Consider the following 22,524-nt stretch of genomic DNA (forward strand, 5'->3'; position numbering starts at 1 on the left):
CTGCAGCTCCCTCCACAAACTGACACCTCTGCCTGGACAAGCAGCTCTGACCAGCCATGTTGCGAAGTCATTATCTCAGCTTGCCCACCACAACATCTCTCCCTGGGTGCCTGGGGCACTGTGCAAACCTGGCTCAGTCCTCAGCACCACCTCAGAGCTGGAGGGGACTGAAGGCCTGGCCAGGGAGTTCGCTTTGCTTTGGGGTCACACCCAAAGCAAAGTGGTGGTGGTGGTGCTCAGGACTCACTCCAGCTCTGGGTTGAAGGAATCATATGTGGTGGTGGGATGGAATTGGGTCAGCTGTGTGCAAGGCCATGCCTTATGCAGCCCCTGTCTGCTGTATCCTCGCTGGCATCAAGGAGTTCACACTCTTGAGTAGTGCCACTCAGTCAATGTTGCAGACAGCAGGTGGGTCCCAAACTCCCCAACAGAGCTCCAGAGACATCCAAGCACAGAAGCAATGTGTGAGAATACCTTTCTTTGTAGTATACTCAGTAGTGCTCCAGGGCAGCACTTCTGACTGTGGGGTAATTTCTGGTGGCCAGAGGGAGAGTCATGGAGAGGGGGATGAGGACATGGAGAGGCAGAGGGTGCAGCACAGGGACGAGGAAGGGTGGAGCGAGCAGGAGGGGGTCTGGAGAGATAAGTACAGCGGGTAGGGTGCTTGCCTTGCATGCAGCCGACTCACCTGGGTTAGATCCCTGGCACTCCATATAGTCCCCCAAGCCCAACAGGAGCAATCCCTGATGGTAGAGCCACAGGTAAGTCCTGAGCTCAGTTGGGTGTGGCCCAAAGACAAACCAAAAAAACAATGGAGCAGAAGGACAGGGAGAAGGGAAGAGAAGCAGGAGGGAGCATGGGGAAGAGAGGAGGGAGTATGGGGAGGTCGAGGATCAGGAGGAGCTCACGGATCTCCCCATGAGTCTGGGTCAGGTGAAGGTGTTCCAGAGAGGAGCCAGATGGGGACTTGGCTCCAGGGTGGGGGCGGCTGCTACCTGCAGGAGCTCCCGGTGAGGGTGGGGTGGGGTACACGCAGCCGCCAGTTCGGGGCTGAGAAACTCCTCGGCCCCGCAGGAACAGATCGGGAGGGACCGGGGCTTTGGGAGGAGAGGACAGGCCACGTTGGGCATTCCCAGTCCGCCCGGCGCAGCGGGCGTCTCTGTCTCATCGAGCCAGCAGCCAACCTAGCGGAGCTCAGCTCCCAGAGCCGCTGCGGGACGTCTCCAGGCGGCCCCTAGCGCTGCGTAAAGCCCGCGAGCCCGGAGTCCCAACAGGTGGCGCGTCCCGGCGAGCGGCGAGTCCACTGCAAGCCGCCAGGGGGCGCTTTTCCACAGCACCCGCCGAAGGGCAGGTTCGCCCCGCCCCTCGCGGGCTCGTCCCGCCCCCTGCAAGCGTGCCTCGCCCCGCCCCAGGCTCGCCCCGCCCCAGGCTCGCCTCGTCCCTGCTCCGTGCAAGCTTGCTCCGCCCTGCTCCCAGGCTCGCCCCGCCCCCGCCCGGCGCGCGTACGCCCTGCGTCCCGCTCGCAGGGCCTGCTGGGTGGGCGGCGCGAGCATGCGCAGAGCCGAGCGGAGTCACGGCTGGAAAATGCTGCGACCGGTGAGCGTCCCTCGTCCAGCACCGCCCCTGGAGGCCCCCAGAGGTCCAGCGCGGTCCTTCGGGTTCCCCCTAGGCCCCCGGGACCCGTCGGGAGAGCCCGCTCCTCTGCCCTCCGTGGACACCCTCCCCTGGCCCACGCCCCTCGGACCCCGGGGCTCCCCGCTGCATCCCCGCCCAGAGCCGACCCACCCGCCCAGATGGCCCTGAAGGGACAGCTGTTCCCGAGCTGGCCTCCGTTCCCTCGGGTTCCGGTCAGCGGACACCTCGGCTCAAACTGAGCTGACCCGGGCCCCAGGTGTCTGCAGACTTGCTTTGGCGGGTGAACTGCAGGCGCGTGGGCGTCGGCGTCGGTCTCACACGCCTGCAGGGGTGAGGGGAGGGGGACTGCCCCGGGGCGTCCCTCAGGGTGGACCCGGCGTGTCCACACTCGCCCGGGGCCAATTCCGACCCCCTCCGGCACTCCAGTCCACTCCAGCTGGACTGGCCTTGACCCGGCAGGCCCCTGGCTGTCAGCACAGAGCCTGCCCTCAGGTGAAAGGGGTGGGTGAGGGGTGCTGCGGACTGGTGCGCCTCGTCTCTCTGTCCGCGTGGGGACAGCTCTGAAAGGAGGCCTGCAGGGAGAGGCGCGCTGAAGTGAGGAGGGCTTCTGGCCATGTGCTGCCGGAAGCCCCGCACGCCCGACCCCCTGTTCCCGGGCCCCACCATTTGACACCCACCACGTGGTGGTAATTGTCTCCGTGTCTGTGGCTACCCTGACAGTGCCACAGAGCAGACGTGAGCAAGTGTGGGTAGGTGCAGCAGCCATGGGCAAGTATGTGCAGCTTGATGTGTTGAGCAGTCGTGAGGGAGCAGGTGTGAACAGGTGTGAGGGAGCAGCTGTGTGGGAGCACTGTGAGGAAACAGCTGTGAGGAAATAGCTGCGAGGGAGCCGTGTGTGGGGGAGCACGTGTGAGGGAGCAGCTGTGAGCAGGCTGCCTAGGAGGCCTTTCCCTTTCCTGCTTGTTTGGAAACACCAGGTTGTCCTGGCTTTCTGACGGCACCCTGCAGGTATCCTGACTCAAGATCAGAACCAGGGGCAGGACTGCAGGACGTGCTCCTAGGCCTCTGGAGCTAGGGTGTGCAGTGGAGGTCCGGAGGATAAGGGGGGCTTCTTCCAGCCCTCTGGGGGGGGGCACACACCCCTTTCTGTGTGTCTAGCTGCCCTGCAGTGGTCCTTCCACTTTGCTGTGACTTTAAACTTCTTTTGGGAAAAGTCTTTCTGTGGGGAACCTCCCCGGGAGAGCCCCGGGCAGGGGCAGATCTTGGCAGGTGGAATGGGACAGTGTGGTTGGGCAATGGGCTTGGACCATCTCCTGCCTGGGTGTTTCTCCCCCATGGCCAGTGGCCTTCCATGTGCTGGGACAGTCTGATGGGTCATAGTCCTTCCCTGGAGCCTGGGTGGTGCCACTTTGTCTTGATGTCCTTGCAGGCTGTGCCCTTGGCCCAGAGTCATGGCTGCAGCTCCATGGCCATCTCGCAGCATGTACCTCCTCCTCAGACTGGCTGGGCCTTGGTGTGTGGAGCTGCATGCGTCCATATGCACAGATGCCCTGGCCCACTGCTGTTTGCTGGCCCTTGGACCACTTGGTGGTGACAGGTGCAGGTGTGGACTGAGAGGTGCTCACTTCCTGCTCCAGCCTCCCTGCCGTGGGGTTTTCGACGGCCTGGCCCAGGCTCCTCCGCGGAGGTTGGGGGCACTGACGCCCTTTCTCCTCTGCAGGCCCAACTTTGCCGCTTGTACTGTGCTGGGCGGAGACGTCTACAGCCCTGGTCACCTGCAGCCCTCACCAGGAGAGCCCCCGTAGGGGCGCCATCCCGGTGGTGAGTGTCCCCTGCCATGCTTCGGACACCCCCGGCCTGGGTGGACACCCTCCACGGAGGGTGGAGAGCAAGGACAGGCGGGGCCTCAGTCTGCACCCGCAGAGCTGACATCTGAGGGCTGACTGTCCTTGCAGCCTGGGTCCTGGCCCTGGGACAAGTCCTACTGTTGGGGGCTGCCTGCACCATGTTGCCTGATGAGTGACCGGCTACACACCATTCCCTGCAGGTCCTCGCGCCCCAGACCTCTGTGGAGCAAAGTGCTTTCAGCCACGGCCCTGGGGGTGCCGCTGCTGCTCGGGGCCCGCTATGCCATGGCGGAGCCGCAGGAGAAGAGGCGCCTGTGGCTGGTGGTGGAGGGCGTGGGGCGCTTCAGCAGGTAGGAGGCACCGGACAGTGGGGGGAGATGGACACTGAGGCCCCACCTGAGTGTCTCAAGCAGATACCCTTTGAGCCAGGCCTGCCGTGGCAGCAGCGTCCCCACCAGGCTCCTCGTGAAGGCTTGGCAGCCTGCCCACGTGGGTGTAGAGTCCATACACCCTTGCCAGACTGCTTCCTGGGGCTTGGGGCCTTCTGGCACCTGGAGGCGGGGTCTGTGCCATCTGCACCTCAGACTTTGACCTGGAGTCTGTGTTGCCTCCCACTGCCCCTCTTCTACTGTCTGAAGAGTGGCTATCCCTACCCCCGCATCTCTGCCAGGGGCCTGTCTGCTGGGACCTGCTTTTTTTCCCTCCTGGGCTTAGATGGCAGAGAACTGTCTTTATACCAACCCATCTCCCTCCTGTGGCTGTAGGTGCTGAAGTGGATACAGGGCCACTGTGCCAGGAGCCCAGGGGTCGCTGCAAGCAGCCTGGTCTTGGTGGCTTTTGACTGCTTCTGCACTTGTGCAGGCCCTTCTGAGGCTGGGCGGGAGAAGTGCAGGGTGGGCAGGGTGTGTGCACGTGCACGCGTGCATGTGTGTATGTGTGTGTGTGTCGGGGGTAGTACAGGGTGGGCAGGTGTGTACATGGCGGGGAAGTACCTCACTGGGCGGTGCCGCCCACTGTGACCTGAGGTTCTCCTGCCTGGAGTCTGCGGTTCTGCCCAGCAGGTCCCTGAGGGTCGGCCTGCAGATCTCCGCAGACTACTGGTGGTGCACAAATGTGACCCTGCGAGGGCTGCCTGAGGTCTGTCCCGGGGGCACTGGCCGGTTGGGGTGTGCTGGGGGGCCAGGTGAAGACGCCTGCCTGCTCCATTGCCTCCCACTATGCCTGTGGTCAGAACAGCCCGGAGTACTTGGAGGTGATGTCTGCCTGTCACCAGCGGGCAGCGGATGCTCTGGTGGCTGGGGCCATCCGCAACGGGGGCCTCTATGTGAAGCTGGGCCAGGGGCTGTGCTCCTTCAACCACCTGCTGCCCCCAGAGTACATCCGGACGCTGAGGGTGCTGGAGGACAAGGCACTTACTCGGGGTTTCCGAGAGGTGAGCACCAGGGGCCCACCCCCGGCAGACACCCCCAACTGCTCCTAGCCTCCTGCAGAGACACCCCCCCCCCCCACCCTCCACCACTGCTCACTTTGTCCCTGCAGGTGGATGAGCTCTTCCTGGAGGACTTCCAGGCCCTGCCCCAGGAGCTCTTCCAGGAGTTTGACTACCAGCCCATCGCTGCTGCCAGCCTGGCCCAGGTGCACCGTGCCCGGCGGCATGATGGCTCTGTGGTGGCTGTGAAGGTGAGGCAGCAGGCCGGGCCCATGGGTGGTGGGGTGGGGTGGGGAGGTGAGCCAGGCTCCCTGCACACCCGTCCACAGGTGCAGTACATTGACCTACGGGACCGTTTCCATGGGGACATCCACACGCTGGAGTTGCTGCTGCGGCTGGTGGAGTTTATGCATCCCAGCTTCGGCTTCAGCTGGGTGCTGCAGGTGAGCACCATCCCCTGGGCCTGCCTGGCCAGGCCCTGCACCCACTGCGTCTCACTGCCGTGTGCCCCCAGGATCTCAAGGGGACCCTGGCCCAGGAGCTGGACTTCGAGAATGAGGGCCGCAACGGTGAGCGCTGTGCCCGGGAGCTGCGGCACTTCCCCTACGTCCTGGTGCCTCGCGTGCACTGGGACCTGACCAGCAAGGTGGGCCCCACCCCCTGGGACCTGACTGTTGAGTGAGCCCCACCCCCTGGGACCTGACTAGCGAGTGGGAGTGGGCCCCCCCTGCTCAGCATCCCGCTCCCCCCACAGCGAGTGCTGACAGCAGACTTCTGTGAGGGCTACAAGGTGACAGACGTGGACGGCATCAAGACCCTGGGGCTGGAGGCGCAGGACGTGAGTGGGCTATGGGGAGGGCTGGGGAGGGCACTGGCTGCTGCCCTGGCCCTGACCCTGGCCTGCTTTTCCTGCACGCAGATAGCAAAGAAGCTCATCCAGACCTTTTCGGAGCAGATCTTTTATACTGGCTTCATCCACTCTGACCCTCACCCTGGCAATGGTAGGGGAAGCCCCCCTGGGTTGGGGGTGGGGAGTTGGGGACGGGGGCTGGTGGGAGCCAACGTGCTGTTTCCCCAGTGCTGGTGCGGAAAGGCCCAGATGAGAAGGCCCAGCTGGTGCTGCTGGACCATGGGCTCTACCAGTTCCTGGAGGAGAAGTAAGCTGGGCAGAGGCGGGCTGGGCACCACCCCCGCTGTCCTGTGCTAATTGCCTGCCCTGCAGGGACCGGGCAGCCCTGTGCCAGCTGTGGCGGGCCATCATCCTGAGGGATGACGCTGCCATGAAGAAGCAAGCAGCGGTGCTCGGGGTGCAGGGTGAGGCAGCTGGGCGTGGGGCAAGGTGGTGCGGGCAGCGGCTGGGCAGGGGCACAGCCTGACCCCCGCAGACTACCTCCTCTTCTCTGAGGTGCTCATGCAGCGGCCCGTGCACCTGGGGCAGCTGTGGCGCTCGCACCTGCTGAGCCACCGTGAGGCAGCCTACATGAAGGAGATGGCCCGCGACCACTTCGAGGACATCATGCGCGTGCTCAAGGCACTCCCGCGGCAGATGCTGCTGGTGCTCCGTAACATCAACACGGTCCGCGCCATCAACTCTGCGCTGGGCTCCCCTGTGGACCGCTACTTCCTTATGGCCAAGAGGTGGGCGGGGAGGGTGGGGGCAGAGCCTCTGTAGGGGTGGGGTAGTGGGTGGGACTGACCGCTTCTGTTTCTGTCCCTGTCCAGCGCTGTGCGAGGCTGGAGTCGCCTGGGGCAGGGTACACACAGGAGAGGCTATGGCGCCAGCCTCCTACGTCAAATCAGGGTCGTCTGGCAGGTGTTCAAATTTGAAGTAGCCCTGAGGTGAGTTGGACAGGAGACCCCGTGCCCGTGGACAGGTGATGGGGACCCACTCCTGACACTGCTGTCCCCCCTCCACAGGCTGCAGACACTGTCCATGTGGCTCACTGTGCACCTGGTTCATGTGCTGGCAAGGCTGGGCTTCATGCCAGAGAACACAGGGTTGTATGAGTACCTGGAGACCTAGGGCGCTGGGACACAGGACAGCACGGGGACCGAGGACTCTCCCAGGCCCAGCCTCGGGCAGTGGAGGCGGCCACGGCAGGAGATGGGGCTGCCCCAGGACCTGGAGTGCTGGAGCAAGTGCCTGGTGTGGGGGCACACGGTGGGCTATGGCTGTAGCCCGCAATGACCACACGCTCTTCTCAAACCAAACAAATCTCTGTGTTTTGTACAAAAAAAGGAGGGGACTGTCCTGGGGCTAGAAGTGGGCAGTGACGCGGTCTGTCTCCAGCAGATCATCCAGGATCTAGAGGAAAGGGGTGGGATGAGGGGACAGGGAACAGCAGAGTGGCCGAGGAGGGTGGAGGCATGTGGCTGGGCACTCACGATGTCGGGCGTGGTCCCGATCTTCTTGGCCAGCTCCCCACGCTCCATGGTGCTTAGATACAGGTAGCGGTTGAGCAGCTCCCCATCCAGCACGTTGCGCACGGCATTCTGGAGGATGCGCCGGTCCACGTGCAGCATCCTGGGGGGGGGCGGGGTTAGAAGTGGGTGTGGGCAGGGGGGGCAGGGCAGGGAGTGGCTTTGAGGACCAAGTGGTGATTCACCGGAAGGCCCGGGGGTTGAGGCCAGCGTGGTGGGGCAGCATGGTAGTGAGCGCATTCTGCAGCATCAGCAGCCGCCGGTAGGTCTTCTCTTGCATGGGCAGCAGGAGGCCAATGCCGCCGTCCAGCGTGGCTGTGGGGCAGTACAGAGTGAGGCCGCAGGGCTTCTGCCCACTGGTGATTCCCCCCTCTGCCCGAGGGCACTCACCGAACCACGTGATGTGCTTGTTTTCCCACACCACTGACTTCTTGCTGGGCCCCTCAGCGGCACCCCGGCACGGAGTCCTCCAGAAGGTGTTGACATGGGCGCCAACGTGGAAGTCGGCCCGCCGCAGCAGGCGCATGCCCCCGAAACTCTCCTTGGCTGGGCCAAAGCAGCCTCCAGTGATCACCCGCCTGCCCCAGCCCACCCGGCCCACCCCTGGCAGGCGGCACTCACCTTCTGGCAGGTACATGTACACCATGAGGTTGCGGTCACGGTCTGACACTGGAGAACAGCACAGTCAGCTCCAGCCCCACTGAGATCCCAGGGCCCCAGCCCGGCCTGACCCATGGCTCACCCAGGAAGCCCAGCTGTGCGTTGTCCACCATGAAGTCCACGCTGTATACCTCCAGAGGCTTTGCATCCTGGGGACAGAGGGCCATCAGTGCACTCTGGCGGCCAGGGGCAGCTGTCCCCACCAGCCCGCCCGCTGCGTACCCTGGACACCAGGCTCAGCGTCTTGCTCTCCTCCTGGTAGCGGAGCAGGGAGACACTCTTCATGACATCAGCTGCCAGGATAAAGTTCTTAACACTGATCATCTGGTGGATGTACAGCTGCGTGTCAATGAAAGCCATGCCCGTCAGCTCACTGGCACGCAGACTCCACAGGAATATCTGAGGGGAACAAGGGATGGGGGAGTGTGAAGCTGCAGCTTGGGCCAGCCCAGGACACCAGGCTGCAGTGAGGCAGGGCAGCACCTTCTGGCCGATTGCTGACACCAGGTGGCCATTGCAGTGGCACAAGGCAGTCACCGGGCCCTTCTGCTCCTTCTCGTACAGGACTTTGAACTTGTTCTTGGTCAGGGGCTGGCCAGGCTCAGGCACCACCTCGATCACATCCATGATGAGGATCTGTGTAGAGGCAGAGAGGGGGCGGTAGCAGTGCACAGGCACAGCGCCAGCTGCGGGCACTGCCTGCCTCCGCCTGCCAGTCCCTTACCCGCCCGCGGCACGTGACCTCCTCCCCCTGCATGAGGCAGGTCCCTGCGGCCACATAGCCCTTGAGGCCCGACACAGTCTCCTCACTGCGCAGCGACACCGTCTTCATGCACGTGACATGCTCCCACTCCTCCAGCTCAATCCTGTGGCCACATCCGTCAGAGCTCAGCCTAGGTTGGGGGCCAGGGGAGTACCCCCTCCCACCAGGTACCACCGCACCTGGCATTGGGGATGGCCTCCCAGCTGACTGGGGAGATGAGTTGGATGGAGAAAGCCTCCTGCTGGGGATGGATGTAGCGGTCATCTGCGGGGACAGGGACAGCGGTTACCATGGGACCACAGTGGGCAGTGAGGCCCAATCGGGTGCCACACCGGACCTCTCTCAATGGTCTCAAATTCCTTTTCCTCGCCAGTCATGCGTGGGATGCGGGTACATGGCGTGTTGGTGCTTGTGGCCACTGCGTACACCTGGAGGACAGAGTAAGCTGAGCCTGGGGCCAGGCCTCCCTTCCCTGGGCGGGGGTCTGGGGCAGACCTTGGACTCCACATGGTAGGCCACGTAGTGGGCCGTGCAGCGCAGCGGGATCTTCCTGACAGGCCAGGGCGCGTCATACGAGAGGTAGGCAGGCAGGACGCTGATCCTCAGCTCTCCCTGCGGGGGCGGGTAGGGGGAGGCTGTGAGTGCTGGGCCGGCTCAGCGGTCCCAGAGCGCACACGGGCTGGTGCTGATGGCAAGCAGGGGCCTCCCAGCAAAACCAGACAGGGAACTCCCTGCGGGGTCTCTGTCAGCTTGGTCAGAGAGGACAGGCTTGGAGAGGGTGATGCCTGGCTCAGCTCACGGCATGAGGTCAATGCCCCCTCCATGGCCAGAGCTGTAGCACCCGCCAGTCCCTACCTGTCTGTTGAAGTACAGGAAACCGCGGGGACAGTTGACATTGTGAAACGGTGCAAAGGAGTCGATGGGGCCGTCAATACCCATGGGGTGCAGCCTCAGTGCCCCCCGGCCTGTCACCAGGAGCCAGTGGGGCGAGGGGCCACAGATGAACACCTGAAAGCAGGCCAGGCTCAGAGACGCTTCGGGGCTGAGGGCCTTCACCACCCGGCCCCCCAGCACCCTGCCCACCTACCCCCGAGTAGCCATAAATGTCCTCAAAGTAGCGGAAGCGGGCCACACGGCCCCGGGTCCCAGCCCCCTCCTCGGCGCTGCTGCCTTCCGCCTTCTTCTTGGACGGTTTTGGCTTCTTCTCTCGGAAGTTGATGTTGTGAGGGACCTGCACAGGGGTGCCACGATGAGGCCAGCCCCTGGGAAACAGACCCCCGCCCAACCACCCACTAGGCAGCACCTTCTTAAAGCGGACTTTGAGGTTGCCCTGGCCGAGCTGAGAGTCGTGGGCAAAGGCCTCGTAGATGAGCAGCTCCTGGTCCACGTGCACCTGGGAAGCACAGGTCATCCGGGGAAGAAGCCAGACTCAGCAGCAGCTGGGCAGCAGCTGGGCTGGGGAGCACTCACCAGCAGGTAGGGCCTGCTCTGCCGGCTGCCCAGAGCCACCAGCAACACCTCCTTGACAAGTGGCAGCTCCCCCTGGCGAGTGGCTTCTTCTTTACGGACCTCTCCCTGTGTAGTGGGCTGGCCGAAGGAGCTGTCCACCAAAACTCGCTGGCCCACCGGGAAATTCTTGACGAGGAACACCAACCGCCAGTCTGGGAGCTGGTAGATCTGGGAGACACAGGAGGTGGTAGGTCTGGGGGGCCTGGGGGTCACGGTCGGGAGCTGGTAGATCTGGAGGACATGGTTGGGAGCTGGTAGTTCCGGGGACAGGTCACGAAGCGGGTACACTCGGAAATTGTGGCCTGCACACCCACCTCCATGGTACCATTCTCCCGCACTAGCAGGCACCAGTGGGTAGGCTCAGCACGGAAGGGCGCAGGGTCTCGGTCCGCTGGGGGCTGGCTGCTCCGGCGGGCCTCCTCCTTGCTAGGGCTGAAAAGGGACCCCGAATCTCCATAGAGCATCTCCTCCTCGTCGTCCACTGTGGGGCTGCAGACAGACAGCGTATGGACATGTCACGGCACACTGACTCAGGGACAGCCCCAGGCCCCCACCCAGGGCCCCACCTACCTGGGCTCAGATCCCTGGCCCTCCACCTCAGAGCCCACACGGCCCCCCAGCTCATCGCGGGCCCCGCCGAGACGGCTCTCAGTGGTGAACATGCCGCTGACATCACGGTACAAGCACAGCGTGATCACCTTAGACTGCTGCAGAAGTGGAGGGACGGCTCAACTGTGGGAAACACAGGGAGGGGGAAGGGTGGGCAGCACAGGGAGCAAAGGGGGGCCGTACGTGGTGCAAGGGAGGTTTGTGCAGTGCCAGGCGGTGGTGGCGGCCCCCATAGGAGTCGCTCTTAAGCAGGAACATGGCGACGTGGCCTTCTGCACTCATGATGACAACGTAGGGGTCCGCCACAGCACAATGCACGATGGGGGCGCCCAGATCAACGGGGATGAAGTGCAGCTGGTTCACTGTGGGCGAGAGGCGCCGGTGGTCTCCCTGATGCAGCCCACCCAGCACCTGCTGCCCACTCCCAACCACAGCTTACCTCCTTCCAGTAGGCGGATCCCAAGTGGAGACACTTGCACAATGTAGCGGTTGTCCCCAATGTTTCCGGCAAAGACCGTGGGGCCCTGTGTGGCAAAGCCACTGGTGTCCAGCTCCATGATCTCCTGGCCGGTCTGCAAAATCTGAAGGTGGCAGTGTAAGGAGGGTCGTGCCCACCCTGGCACAGATGACTCCCGCACTGCCAGCAGCCCATCCTCACCATGGTGGAATCCTCCCGGCTCAGGATCAGGAACCCGTGTCTTCTCCCGTCATCCTCTGCCTCGGCAGCGCTGGGCTCCTGCTCTGCACCTTCCGCGTTGGGAGTCTCATCCTGGGAGGGCAGAGGGGCAGGGCCTGAGAGCTGACCCCCAGAGTGGACCCTGTATGCGTCCAGCTGGCCTGCGGTACTACCTGCTCCTTCCGCACAGGAGCGATGACCGTCCACATGTCATAGCAGCCCGGCAGCTCAAAGGTCGTCACCACCTGGGGCCGGATGCTCTTCTGCAACAGGGGTGGGGGTCAGTTCACACAGACCCCAGAAGCGGCCCCGCCCACACATGAGCAGCCCCGCCCACCCACCACCTCACCTGCAGCACCGACAGGGCCCCGTTCTTCCCATAGCCAGAGCAGACCACTATCTCCAGATCCGGCTCCGGGCTGTTCTGGAACTGTAGGCCTGGGGTGAGCACTGCCCCTGCGCGCCCCACAGCCCCACCCCACAGCCCCCCGCCATGCCCCAGCACCTCTTCAGAAAGGAAGGCAGGCTCGCCCATGGCAGCATTGGCACAGGGTCCAATATTGAGAATGCTGTCACACACCTGTGGGGAGGCAGAGTCAGGGGGCATCTGGTGGGAAGGGGGCCCGGCAGGGAAATGGGAGCCCAAGCCTGCCTCACCTCAAAGGAGTAAGTGGCCAGCTGTGTGCCCGACTGGGCCTCACTGCCATAGACTTCAATCTCGTCCACCTCATCCTGTGGCAGTGACTTGGCTCCTGCAATACAGAGTCTTTGGGAGCTTCCCCAGCCCTCACCAGCTGTCCAGCCCATGCTCACCCACCTACTCCCACTTACCTGACCAGCTGCCTGTGGAGTCCACCCGCTTCTTCTTGGAGGGAGGCTCCTCCTGGGGGCAGGAGAAAAGTGAGCAGCCCAGTGGTCATCCCACCCTGAGCCCCCACCATCCAGGCCCCACCTTGTCTGCTGCATCGCGTGTGGCACCAACTGGAGGCTCCTGCAGTTTCTCCGTGTACTTGAGGAGCAAGGAGTTGCCGAGGCGTGACCCAAGGAACAGGTACCCAGGGTCCATGGTGACCATCTGAGGGGGCAGCAGGTGAGGGCCAAGGAGGCAGTTGGGGGGGTGAGGCCCGAGGAGACGGGGGGGGGGGGGGTGGCAGGGGATGAGGGCCGCCATCCCAGGAGCCGGGGTGAGGGTGGGCCCCACTCACGCTGGTGGTGAGGACGCTGGCGGCCGCCTTGTCAAAGTGGAAGGCGCGGACACTACGCATGCCGTCTGTGATGAGGGTCAGCACGTAGCTGGGGGGCACACTGGGTCAGGGCTGCCGGCAGGGCCAGGCGGGGGTGGAGGAGGCTGTGTGGGCCGGGGAAGGGGAGACTCACATCTCGCCACCCTTGAGGGAAACGACCATCTTGTCGTAGGAGATGAAAGCAGCCTGAGCACAGTCCAGAGTGATGCGGACACCCTCCTGTGTGCCTGTGGGTGCAGCCGCTGCTCAGCACCCCGCCCTGCCGCGAGCCGGCCACCACGCCTGCCCGTGTGGCCCTGCCAACTCACGCAAGGGGAAGGCGGTGGTGCCAGAGGTGAGGCTATTGAGCGCCACTCCGTAGGGGGGCACGCTTTGGTTCAGGTACAGCAGGGAGTTGACGGCAAAGATCACCACTCCACCTGGAGAGCAAGTTGTGGGCTGCTGGGATGGGCCTTGCCTCCCCACCCCACCCCCACTCTTGCCCCTGGGCCTCACCTATGGGCTTGGGCACTGCCAGGGCCTGGGTGCAATCGAAGGGCAGGCTGGTTAGGGACCAGATGACTGGGTGCACCTTCTGGGTGATGTTCAGGGAAATGGCCACGATGGAGCACGTGTCCTGCCTCACGGCCACACGCCTACCACAGGGCCAGGAGATCAGCCGGGGCTTGAGCACCGGGTGCCTGCCCCGCCCTCCCAAGCCTCGGGCTCACCCTGGCCACGTCTGGTTGGGCTCAAAGAGGATGAGCAGGGTGGGCTCGTAGTAGCCGTGCAGGAACTGCAGGTCCACGATGTTGAGCAGCTTCTCGTCCAGGGCTCGAACGTCGATGATGTAGCTGGGCAGGAAGCTGGACCTCTGCCTGGGAGCACAGGGTCAGGGTTGCAGGTGCAGGGGCGGGCAGGCCAGCGGAGGGCTGGGCAGCCGCCCCCATACTCACCCCTCACCCACAAGGCCCTCGTGCTCCTCAGCCAGGCTCTCCCTTCGGAAGGGCAGGACCACCAGGCGTGTACCGTAGATGAGCATGGCAGCACAGCGCCCATCCGGGTCCACTCGAACCCGCGGCGTGTGCACGTTCTGCACAAACCCATCCTGGGGAAGCGAGGCCAGGAGAGCAGCGGGTCGGTGGCTGGGACACAGGGGAGGGACTATGGGGGGGTGGTCAGCAAGAAGGCAGGGCAGAGAAAGGGGTAGGGGGAGGAGGGAGGAGGAGGGGTGGGTGGGGTTGAGTGAGGGCGGGCTCCAGCCAGGCTCCCCAGCATGGTCCTACCCGCAGTTCAGGTTCCTCGAAGTAGTGCAGAGACAGTGTCTTAAGGTCGTGCGTGCCCGGGTCGTACTCAACCACCGAGAGCTGGGGACAGCGGGTCAGAGTGCGGCCTCTGTACCGCCGCAGCCAGGCCTCCTGTCCCACCCTGCCCCCATGCCCACCTTGGCATCTTTGAAGCTCAGCAGCAGGGCGTCTCTCTTAGCCCCAGCCAGCTGCACACTGGCCATGGACATGACATTCCCGAAGAAGGAGAACGAGGCCACCAGCTCCAGCTTCTCCCGGTGCTCCCGGTGTACCCTGCCCTCTGGGGGACAGGAAGTGGTACTCTCTGGGCCCCCAGTCCTCCCCACCCAGCCCTGGGAGCTCACCCTGCCTTCACCTGTGCTCCTGTCACTCCGGGTTGGCGCCTGCAGAAGGAGGAAGGAGGAGAGTGAAGGGCCCTGTCCCCCTCCCTCTGCGCAGAGCTGGCCTGAGTGGCCAGTTCCCAGTGATGGCCAGAGGCTGGTCAGCCAACTCAATGCAGGAACGCTGCCTCCAGAGTACTGCCTCGACCGCCCCAAAGGGTGACCCCCAGAATCCCCTCAATGCTCCTGCCCACAGGAATCCACCTTGAACCGATGTTCCTTTTGCTCTATTATAAAGGACACTGTTACGACAAAGCAGCCTCATCAAGGTCCCGATGTGAGCACCCCCACGGGGCTGAAGGCAGGCCCACACCCAAGGGAAAGGCAAAACCACAAGGAGCAGAGGGTCCGCTGCTGGCAGGACACAGGAACGTGCCCTGTCGGGAGTGACAGCACAGCGGGCCAGGCACCGGCCCTGCACACAGTTGTGTCCGACTCCCGGCACTCTATCGGTGTCCTAAGTCCCGCCAGCAGTGATCTCTGAACACTGTCAGGTGTGGCCCAAATACAACCACCAAAATCTTGCTCACCACGGGACTCCTGGGCCTTTTACTCAGTCCTTGCTCCTGCCTGCCCCAATGTTAGGCATGTTACGCGGTGGGCCGGAGGAACAGTACAATGGACAGGGCGCTTGACTGCACATGGCCAACCCAGGTTGAACCCCTGGCACCCCAGATGGTCGCCCAGGTGCTGCCAGAATTACAGGACAGTGAGGGGGCACTTGCTCTGAATGACCCAGGTCTGAGCCCCACCACCCCATGCGGTGCTAAGCCGGGCCAGGAGAGATCCCTGCGTGAGGAGGCAGGGGTCAGCCCTGAGGACCAAAACAAAAAACAGAGATCAACCATATTCTCAGGCTGCTGGTCCCTGAGTAAACCCGTTTCCCTCATACCAGTTATTGTCTCCTGAATACTCCCAAGCGGCAAGCATTCAAACCCAGTTTCCATGCTGAAAGTCAGGGTCACGTTTTTCAGGGCTAATACCATGTGTTAAGTCAAGGGCTGGAGTACAGAGTAGAGCACTCGCCTTGCACATGGCTGACCTGGGTTCAATCCCTAGCTTCCCCTCTGGTCTCCTCAGTACCACCAGGAGTGGTTTCTGAACCAGCAAGCCCTGAGCATCAACAGGTGCGGACCAAAAGCTGAAAATCAGTCACCAGTGTGGGTCGGGAAGAGAGTTTGAGAGTTAAGGTGCTGGCCTTGCACACTACCAGCCCTGACTCAAGCAATGCCAGGTAGCGATTCCTGAGCACAACGGGGAGTGGGGGGAGGGAGCCCAGAGCACAAGAGTCAAGGTGTGACAGCAGGACAGAGAGGGTGGCAGAGGCACCAAGCTGAGCGTGGGGTGGGCTGAGCCGGCTCTCTCCTCTCTCCTCCACCCTGCGCTCGAGATGCTCCCCGCTCTTGCCCCCTCTTGCTCCGAGGGGCACCTCCCCCGCCCCGCCCTCCGTCCAGGCCCACCTCGGCGTCGCGGTTGAGCCGGTACACGTAGAGCTGCGATGTGCCGGCCACCACGAGGTTGCGCTCGCTGTTGTTGAAGAAGTTGCAGTACATGGCGAACTCCAGCCCAGTGGGCGGGTGCGCCTGCTTGTACACGGCATACATGGCACCGGGGGCTGCGGGCCAGGCAGCACGGTGAGACCCCAGCCTGGCCCAGAACCCCGCCCGGCCCGGCCCCCAGCCCAGGACACCGCCAGGCCTGGAACCGCGGTCAGCCCGGAACCCCTGCTTGGCCCAGACCCCTGCCCGGCCCTCCACCCAGGACCCCAGCCCTGCCTAGAACCCCGCCAGGCCCAGCCCCCCGCCAGGCCCAGCCCCCCGCCCGGCCCAGGCGCCCGCCCCGGCCGGCCCTGCCCGGCCCAGCCCCGCGCCGGCCCAGACCCCCGGCGGCCCAGGCACCTGGAGGAGAGCGGCCGAGCGGCGCGCGCGGTGCAGCGGCTTCAGAATCCCGCGGCACGCACGCTCCGGCGCGTCCGAGTTCCGGGCTCCTGGCCTGCGCCTGCGCACCGCGCCGCGGCCGTGGGCTGCGGGGCAGCAGCGTCCCCTGGTGGCCGGCGGGAGGAATGCCCACGGTCAGCCAACGCCGGCTCGCGCCGCCGGGATACTAGTAGCCCCCAAGACCTCGCTTTCAGCAACAGGCGAGTCTTTCCTGCAAACCCGCATGGACCGGCGTCGTGGGAGATAAAGTGAGGCCCCGAAGAGCTGTTCAGTTCGGCGGAGCGATAGGACAACCAGCCGGGAGGGCGTTCTCCTTGTACACGACTGACCGAACCATCCCTACCTGCATAGCCAGAGGTGAGCCCTGAACACCATGGGATGTAGCCCCCAAACCAAAACACAGTGCTGCTACGTGGGGGAGGCTGGAGAGGCAGCCAGGACTGACTTCCCTTCCCTGACCCACCTGCCATCACAAACTCGCTGGGGACTCATTGCCCAGTCCCTGCCAGAGCTCTGACCTCCCACTGCCCACTCCCAGGCTGGACCCCTGTGGCCAAGGGAGCCTCTCCTCTAAGTCCATCTTGGACCACGGGAGCCTCCACACATGGGCCCAGGTTTTAGCCTGCATAACTGAGGTAGGAAGGTAGATTGGGAAGGGGCCCTCCATGGCAAGGGAATTCCTGGAAAGTAAGAAAATCAGTAGCCCTAAGGCTGTAAAGAGTCCACCTTGTGAGCACAGGAATCAAGATCTGATGAGAGACCCTATAAAAGTCAACCTGAGCAAAGGAAGCATGCACATGTGCTGCCGAGCCCACATGCTGCCTGTGTCCACATGTTGCTGTCCAGCACATGTGGTTCCCACGTCTCCCCTCTTGAAATGTGTACTTTCATATTCTCATATCTGATGCTGGGATGTAGACTGGGGCTCTCTTTGCCTTTGGAGAAGACTTGAGCTCCTTTCTCTCGCTTGCTTTCTCTCCCTCCCCTTTCTCAAAACTTCCAAATAAAATCTGTTCATACTTTATTGATCTTCTCCTTCTGAAATTCTTTTCTGTGAGAAAGTTGAAGGACCAAAACTTCCTGGATAAGGTCTAGGAATGACTTTCCTTTCCTAAAAAGAACAGTTCCTCACTCCAGTTTGAGTCCATGACTCCCTGAGAAATCAGGTCGTGGGGATTAACTCCTGTGCTGGGTAGAACAAGTGGACATCAGGTATGGCTTGATGACTACCTAGTGGGCTGGTGGGGTTCTGGCCCATGCCACACAGGGCCTGGCCCAGGGCTCATCCAGACTAGCCTTCCCTGCTGGTCCCAGGATGGCAGCAGTGAGATTGGAAGAAAGTGGTCATCTCTCTCCTCTCTGCTTCAGATAAGTCACCTGGGGAATCACCGTCCACGGGTATCAGAACCATGAGGAAGTTGGTTTCCATTGCCCTAAACCTACAAGCTTGTGTAAACTGGTCACTGCGAGGGCCCCATGAACACGCAGGGCCCCACGCAGTCCCGCTGGCGTCAGCTCCAAACCCCTCTCCAACCTCATCTGGGTGAGCCCTTCTGGCGGCTTGGCTTCTCCTTCTCTGAGTCATCAAGTTTGAATGCTGTGACCCTGAGTCACCGCTGGCTATGGCTCTGCCCACCAGCGGGCCCGCACACCCAGAGGAGGGCACAGCCCTGGTTACCTGCAGGGTCACCACAGAGCCCTGCTAGGAAGGTAAGTCAGCCTGGGACAATGTGTTTATTGCAGTGGGAGGATGGCTGGGGAGAGGGCTCTAACAGCGGGCCTGGAGACACAGGAGGCTGGAGGAGGTGCTCAGAGGACGATGTTCTCCTCGTACAGCGACAGCAGAAGCAGCACGGCCCAACCGCCCAGCAGGCCCACGTTGTGCAGAAGGAAGAGGAGCCAGGGCCGCCGGTCCCGCACGTTCAGCATAGCTGGGAGCTGAGGAGATGACACTCAGGTCAGTAGCCAGCTCAGCCCCACGCAGCCCTTCACCCCTGGGCACCCTCCGGCCCCACCAGCCTGACCATGTCACAGAGCGCCACGTAAAGGAAAAGACCAGTGGCGACAGCTAGGATCCAGGCCTCGCTCTCCTCGGTGACGCCGATCCCTAGCGCCGCATAGAGGCCGGCGAAGGCCGTGAGCGCCGAGGCCAAGTTCAGCAGCAGTGCACGGCGCACAGACAGTCCAGCGTGCAGCAGGGCAGCAAAGTCCCCTAGGCGGGGAGGGGCGGGGTCAGGCTGTAACCCCGCCCCACCTCTCAGGCCCCGCCCCACTGCCCCACTCCCCTGACTCCTCCCACCTCCCAGGCCCCGCCCAACCGCCCCACTCTCCAGACTCCTCCCACCTCTCAGGCCCCGCTTCACCGCCCTACTCCCCAAGCTCCTCCCTTCTCTCAGGCTCCGCCCAGCCACAACCCGAGCTGCCTTGTGTGACCCTGCCCGTGGACCCCACTCTGTCTGACCCGAAGTCCTTTACCCGTAACAGGCTCGGTCCTGTCAGAGCCCTTTTCCCAGCAGGCTCCGCCCCATCCCCTCTCCGCACCCAGACTCTCACCCAGCTCATGTGGCACCTCGTGGCAGAATACCGCCAGCGAGGTGGCCAGTCCAGTCTTCCAGGAGGACGCAAAGGCGGCGCCCACGGCCAGGCCGTCCGCAAAGTTGTGCACGGCATCGCCCACCGTGATCATATAAGGCAGCAGTCTCAGCTCTGCAGACAGGGAAGCTGTGGGTCGGCTTTTGCCCAGCTCCACACTCCCTGCCATTTCCCTCACTGCCCGCGTCCTGCATTGTCTGCGTCTCTGCCAACCTGGCCCTACACTGCTGCCCCCCATTTTTTCCAGGCCTCCCTCCAGAGGCACCTGGGCTCCTTCTCTGGGGTTCCTGACTCAGCAACTCTGGGCTCTCGTCTGGCACCTGGAGGGGGTCAATCAGCGTGAGGCACTGGGCAGAGGGGTGAGGAGGGGCTGGGTCCCAGACTGGGGCTTGGGGAGGGGCTGAGGGTCCCATGGGTGAGGACTTGGGCAGGCTCACCAGGTCGGCTTGGGAGCTCTCGTGCGGCTGCTTGGGTAGCCGGAGCTCACTGGGTGCCAGCTGCAGGGGCACGCCGTGGCTGTGGCCTCCTTGACTGTGGCTTCCGTGGGTGCAGGGCCCGTCCTTTGGGTCCTGTGGGGGGGAAGTGACTCAAGGCCCACTTTCCTACCCGGTTCTTCCACCCCCCACATCCCAGCTGAGGACCTCACCTCAGGATCCACAGGCAGCAAGAGATTGAAGAGGTTCTCAAACAGGAAGAAGGTGTAGAGGCCGCCAAGCATGGCCAGGAGGCGCCAGGTGGGCTGGGGGCCATGGTCACCGCCACCCCCATTGTGGACATGCAGCCCCAGCACCTGGGGTAGAAAGTGCCAGGCTGGGTGACTTGGAGCCACCTCCCGTGGGCAGGGAGAGGGAAGTGGGCGTTGGGGAGCCGCCGAGGCAATGGGGCCCAGGAGAGCAGGCTCTGACTAACCTTAGGGGTCAGGTGCAGGAGGGCATCTCCGGTGAGGGCCCCCACGGCCAGGCCCAGGAAGGCCTGCCGCACGTAGTGTGTGGCCCTGCTGCACTTGGCACAGCACAGCAGCAGGAGGCCCAGCGCGGCGGAGAGGCCGATGAGCAGAGTCGCCAGCGAGCCATACAGATACTCTGGGGGCAGGACCGCGAGGGCTGGTGAGAGCGGGTCTGGCTCGGCCCATCCCTGCTGCTACAGCCTCTCGCCCTGCATCTCCCTGGGAGCACCACACTTTGCTCAGATGCCCCTCCCTCCCTCCCTGCCGTGCTGCCAGCAGCCGGCCACAGCCAGACGGGCGGCACAGCTGGGGTGATACTCACGTTCTGCTGGGCTGAGCTGGTTCTGGGTGGGGGCCCTGCCCTGGGGGCCACAGGCCCCACTCAGCTGCTGCTGGAGCAGGGCAGGGCTCAGCTGGGCCCATGCTGCCGGGGTCACTCCCGTGTCCTCCGAGAGGCCGTACACAGCCATCACCTCCCTGGCACTGAGGCACACCTGCAGGTGGCAGGGCAGGCTGAGGGCACGCACCTCTGGGTGGCAGAGACGCCCGTCCTGGCCGAGGGGCCCGGCTGCTTACCGTGTCCCACACGCTGGAGCTGCTGTTGGCAGTGGCATGGAGCACGGTGCCCAGGGGCTGGGCTGCCTGTCTAGAGTCTCCGTGGGCTCCGTGGCCGTGGGCATCATGGGGCATCTTGGCAGCTCCACCCAGCCCCAGGTGCTGCATCAGGGCTGTCAGCTCTGGCCAAGGCACATCCTAGCTCAGTGTGGGGGCTACCACCCGGGCTCCCGTCCACCCTGCAGACCTAGGCCTCACCGGCTAGAGTGAGATACGGCGCTTCGCCACTGTGCTGCCGGAAGATGAAGTCAACAAAGTACTGGGGCGTCGGCAGGCCAAGGACGCAGGACCCGTTTCCGACATGGTCCAGCACAGCAGCCAGCACAGGTCCAGGGCGGCCCGGGGCCCCCACCTCCGCTGCTTCTTGCAGTAGCTGGGGCAGCTCCACACAGGCCTGTGGGGGGACAGGCCTCAGACTCACACTCCATGACCATTGCCTGGGTCTGCCCCTGCCCCCCCCCCCCGTGGTGCCCAGCCCACAGAGTCCCTCCCCCACCCGGCAGCTGTCCCCTAGGGGCCCCAGGCCAGCACAGGCTATGGGGAACCCTCCCCTCCAATGCAGTCCCGGTGGCCCGCCTGGGATCTCACCCCCTGGGCAGTGGACTGGCCGGCAGCAGCCCGGGCTTGGATCCTCTGTAGCAGCCAGCTCAGGCCTGGAATCAGGGCCCCAGGGCCCTGGAGCCGGGCCAGCAGGTGGTCTGCACGGGAGGCCCAATGTCCAGCTAGGATATCGGCACAGGTGTCCTCAGGGTTGCTCAAGTAGAGGGCAGCAGCGGCACTGAGGCGGGCCACGTACCCAGGCTCCAGCACCTGGCCCCGAGGGAGCCCTCCCAGGGCCAGGGCTCGCTCCACGGACAGGCACTGTGGGCATAGACACCAAACGCCGGGCAGGGGCTGCCGCCATGTCCACCCTCTCCCGCCAGCCGTCCCCAGCACCGCACACGCCCCACCCACGGACTGCCCTCCCTCCGTGTCCTCTCCCAGGGCGGGGCACCCTTCGACCGACGGGTGGGGCAGTTACCTTTCCACACGGCCCGCTGGTGCAGTGCACACGGGCCGCCAGCGTATTTAACAGGCTGCTCAGCGCCGCCCGGTCCAGAGCACCCTGCGAGGACAGCGCCCTGAGCATGGGGCCGGGCCGGGCCCAGGTGGGTCCCAGCAGAATGACCAGCAGCAGCCCCCACTGGGGCAGGGCTTGGTGGGTCATGCTGAGATTGTGTCTGCGCTCGCAGGCCCAGAGGTTGTGCTGGCTGAGTGGACTGCCGGCTACTAGACTGAGGCTGGGCTCGACCCACCCGCCCAGGCACAGAGATCGGCGGTATTTCCGGCACTGCTCTGTGATTGGCCGCGCCCGAGCCATTCCAGTACAGATCCTCCCCGTGGCCTATGGGGCAAGGCTGGGCCCCTTCCCCCCCTTTGTGTGTCTGTGTGAGTGTGTGTGTGTGTTCAAAGGTTTACTCTTAAGAAAGTGAACACACAAAACACGAATAGGAAGGAAACACAAATCATTCGGTTAAATGACTCTTTTTTAAGATTCAACAAAAAGACAAAATCTTGATCGGAAAAAGGAGCAAAGAATTTGGATACATTCTTTTAAAAGATACACAATAACTAATAAGCATGTGAAAAGACCATCACCTTTAGGTTAGGGGAACATCGCAACAAGTTTGCTTGCACCCGGGACTGCAGGGAAGAGCCCAACCCTTGCTACCCAAACTTGGGATGAACCTCTGTAACTCTCTGGGGGCAGAGGTGTGGGATCCCTGTCTTAGGGCAGCTGTCCCAGACATTCCAGCACTGTCCCTGTGGCCCCGCTGGGCTACCACCAAACCCATCTTAGACTTTGTGACTCCAGCCAGGGCTGGGAGGTCTGACCCTGGCAGGCCTCGTGGAGCCAGAGGGTGCTGAATTATGTCCCCTGCCACAAATCCTCAGGGCATTTCCCAGAGAGGACACTGTCCCCTGCCCACCTGGG

At 63.5% G+C, this 22,524-nt stretch overlaps 3 protein-coding genes across 4 annotated transcripts; 1 reads left to right on the forward strand and 2 right to left on the reverse strand.

Moving 5' to 3' along the window:
- Window positions 1-1,550: 1,550 nt before the first annotated feature.
- On the forward strand, window positions 1,551-6,972 carry ADCK5 (aarF domain containing kinase 5). Of its 2 annotated transcripts, none has more exons than XM_056125267.1 (15): window positions 1,551-1,596; window positions 3,356-3,456; window positions 3,683-3,832; window positions 4,544-4,619; window positions 4,714-4,914; window positions 5,022-5,162; window positions 5,241-5,354; window positions 5,426-5,557; window positions 5,666-5,749; window positions 5,831-5,912; window positions 5,990-6,068; window positions 6,134-6,225; window positions 6,297-6,549; window positions 6,634-6,750; window positions 6,829-6,972. In XM_056125267.1, the coding sequence occupies exons 1-15, from the start codon at window positions 1,552-1,554 to the stop codon at window positions 6,932-6,934; spliced, it is 1,773 nt and encodes a 590-aa protein (XP_055981242.1). In that variant the 5' UTR covers window position 1,551; the 3' UTR covers window positions 6,935-6,972. The 2 variants fall into 2 exon arrangements, with proteins under 2 accessions (XP_055981242.1, XP_055981243.1); XM_056125268.1 differs by lacking the exon at window positions 1,551-1,596 and adding an exon at window positions 3,102-3,238.
- Window positions 6,973-7,082: 110 nt separating this feature from the next.
- CPSF1 (cleavage and polyadenylation specific factor 1) lies at window positions 7,083-16,456 on the reverse strand. Its single transcript, XM_056125265.1, has 38 exons — window positions 16,358-16,456; window positions 15,920-16,074; window positions 14,435-14,462; window positions 14,217-14,359; window positions 14,059-14,139; window positions 13,729-13,880; window positions 13,504-13,650; window positions 13,289-13,428; window positions 13,102-13,212; window positions 12,927-13,020; window positions 12,755-12,842; window positions 12,502-12,624; window positions 12,381-12,432; window positions 12,207-12,301; window positions 12,055-12,129; window positions 11,899-11,979; window positions 11,723-11,812; window positions 11,532-11,642; window positions 11,313-11,454; window positions 11,057-11,235; window positions 10,835-10,971; window positions 10,579-10,753; window positions 10,226-10,432; window positions 10,059-10,148; window positions 9,843-9,986; window positions 9,611-9,763; window positions 9,251-9,367; window positions 9,093-9,183; window positions 8,935-9,019; window positions 8,717-8,858; window positions 8,476-8,628; window positions 8,215-8,391; window positions 8,075-8,141; window positions 7,954-8,001; window positions 7,723-7,878; window positions 7,518-7,647; window positions 7,297-7,435; window positions 7,083-7,216 (listed from the first exon to the last, which is right to left on the reverse strand). The coding sequence occupies exons 2-38, from the start codon at window positions 16,061-16,063 to the stop codon at window positions 7,169-7,171; spliced, it is 4,335 nt and encodes a 1,444-aa protein (XP_055981240.1). The 5' UTR covers window positions 16,064-16,074; window positions 16,358-16,456; the 3' UTR covers window positions 7,083-7,168.
- A 1,749-nt stretch (window positions 16,457-18,205) lies between these two features.
- SLC39A4 (solute carrier family 39 member 4) lies at window positions 18,206-21,909 on the reverse strand. Its single transcript, XM_056125424.1, has 13 exons — window positions 21,571-21,909; window positions 21,162-21,410; window positions 20,981-20,998; window positions 20,748-20,943; window positions 20,511-20,671; window positions 20,257-20,428; window positions 19,898-20,070; window positions 19,635-19,778; window positions 19,426-19,557; window positions 19,254-19,308; window positions 18,950-19,102; window positions 18,421-18,608; window positions 18,206-18,334 (listed from the first exon to the last, which is right to left on the reverse strand). Exons 1-13 carry the CDS (start codon window positions 21,907-21,909, stop codon window positions 18,206-18,208), a joined length of 2,109 nt encoding a protein of 702 aa, XP_055981399.1.
- Between the last annotated feature and the right edge of the window lie 615 nt (window positions 21,910-22,524).

This window comes from Sorex fumeus, unplaced genomic scaffold (genome assembly GCF_029834395.1).
Source record: "Sorex fumeus unplaced genomic scaffold, SorFum_2.1 ptg000054l, whole genome shotgun sequence".
Classification (NCBI taxonomy): domain Eukaryota; kingdom Metazoa; phylum Chordata; class Mammalia; order Eulipotyphla; family Soricidae; genus Sorex; species Sorex fumeus.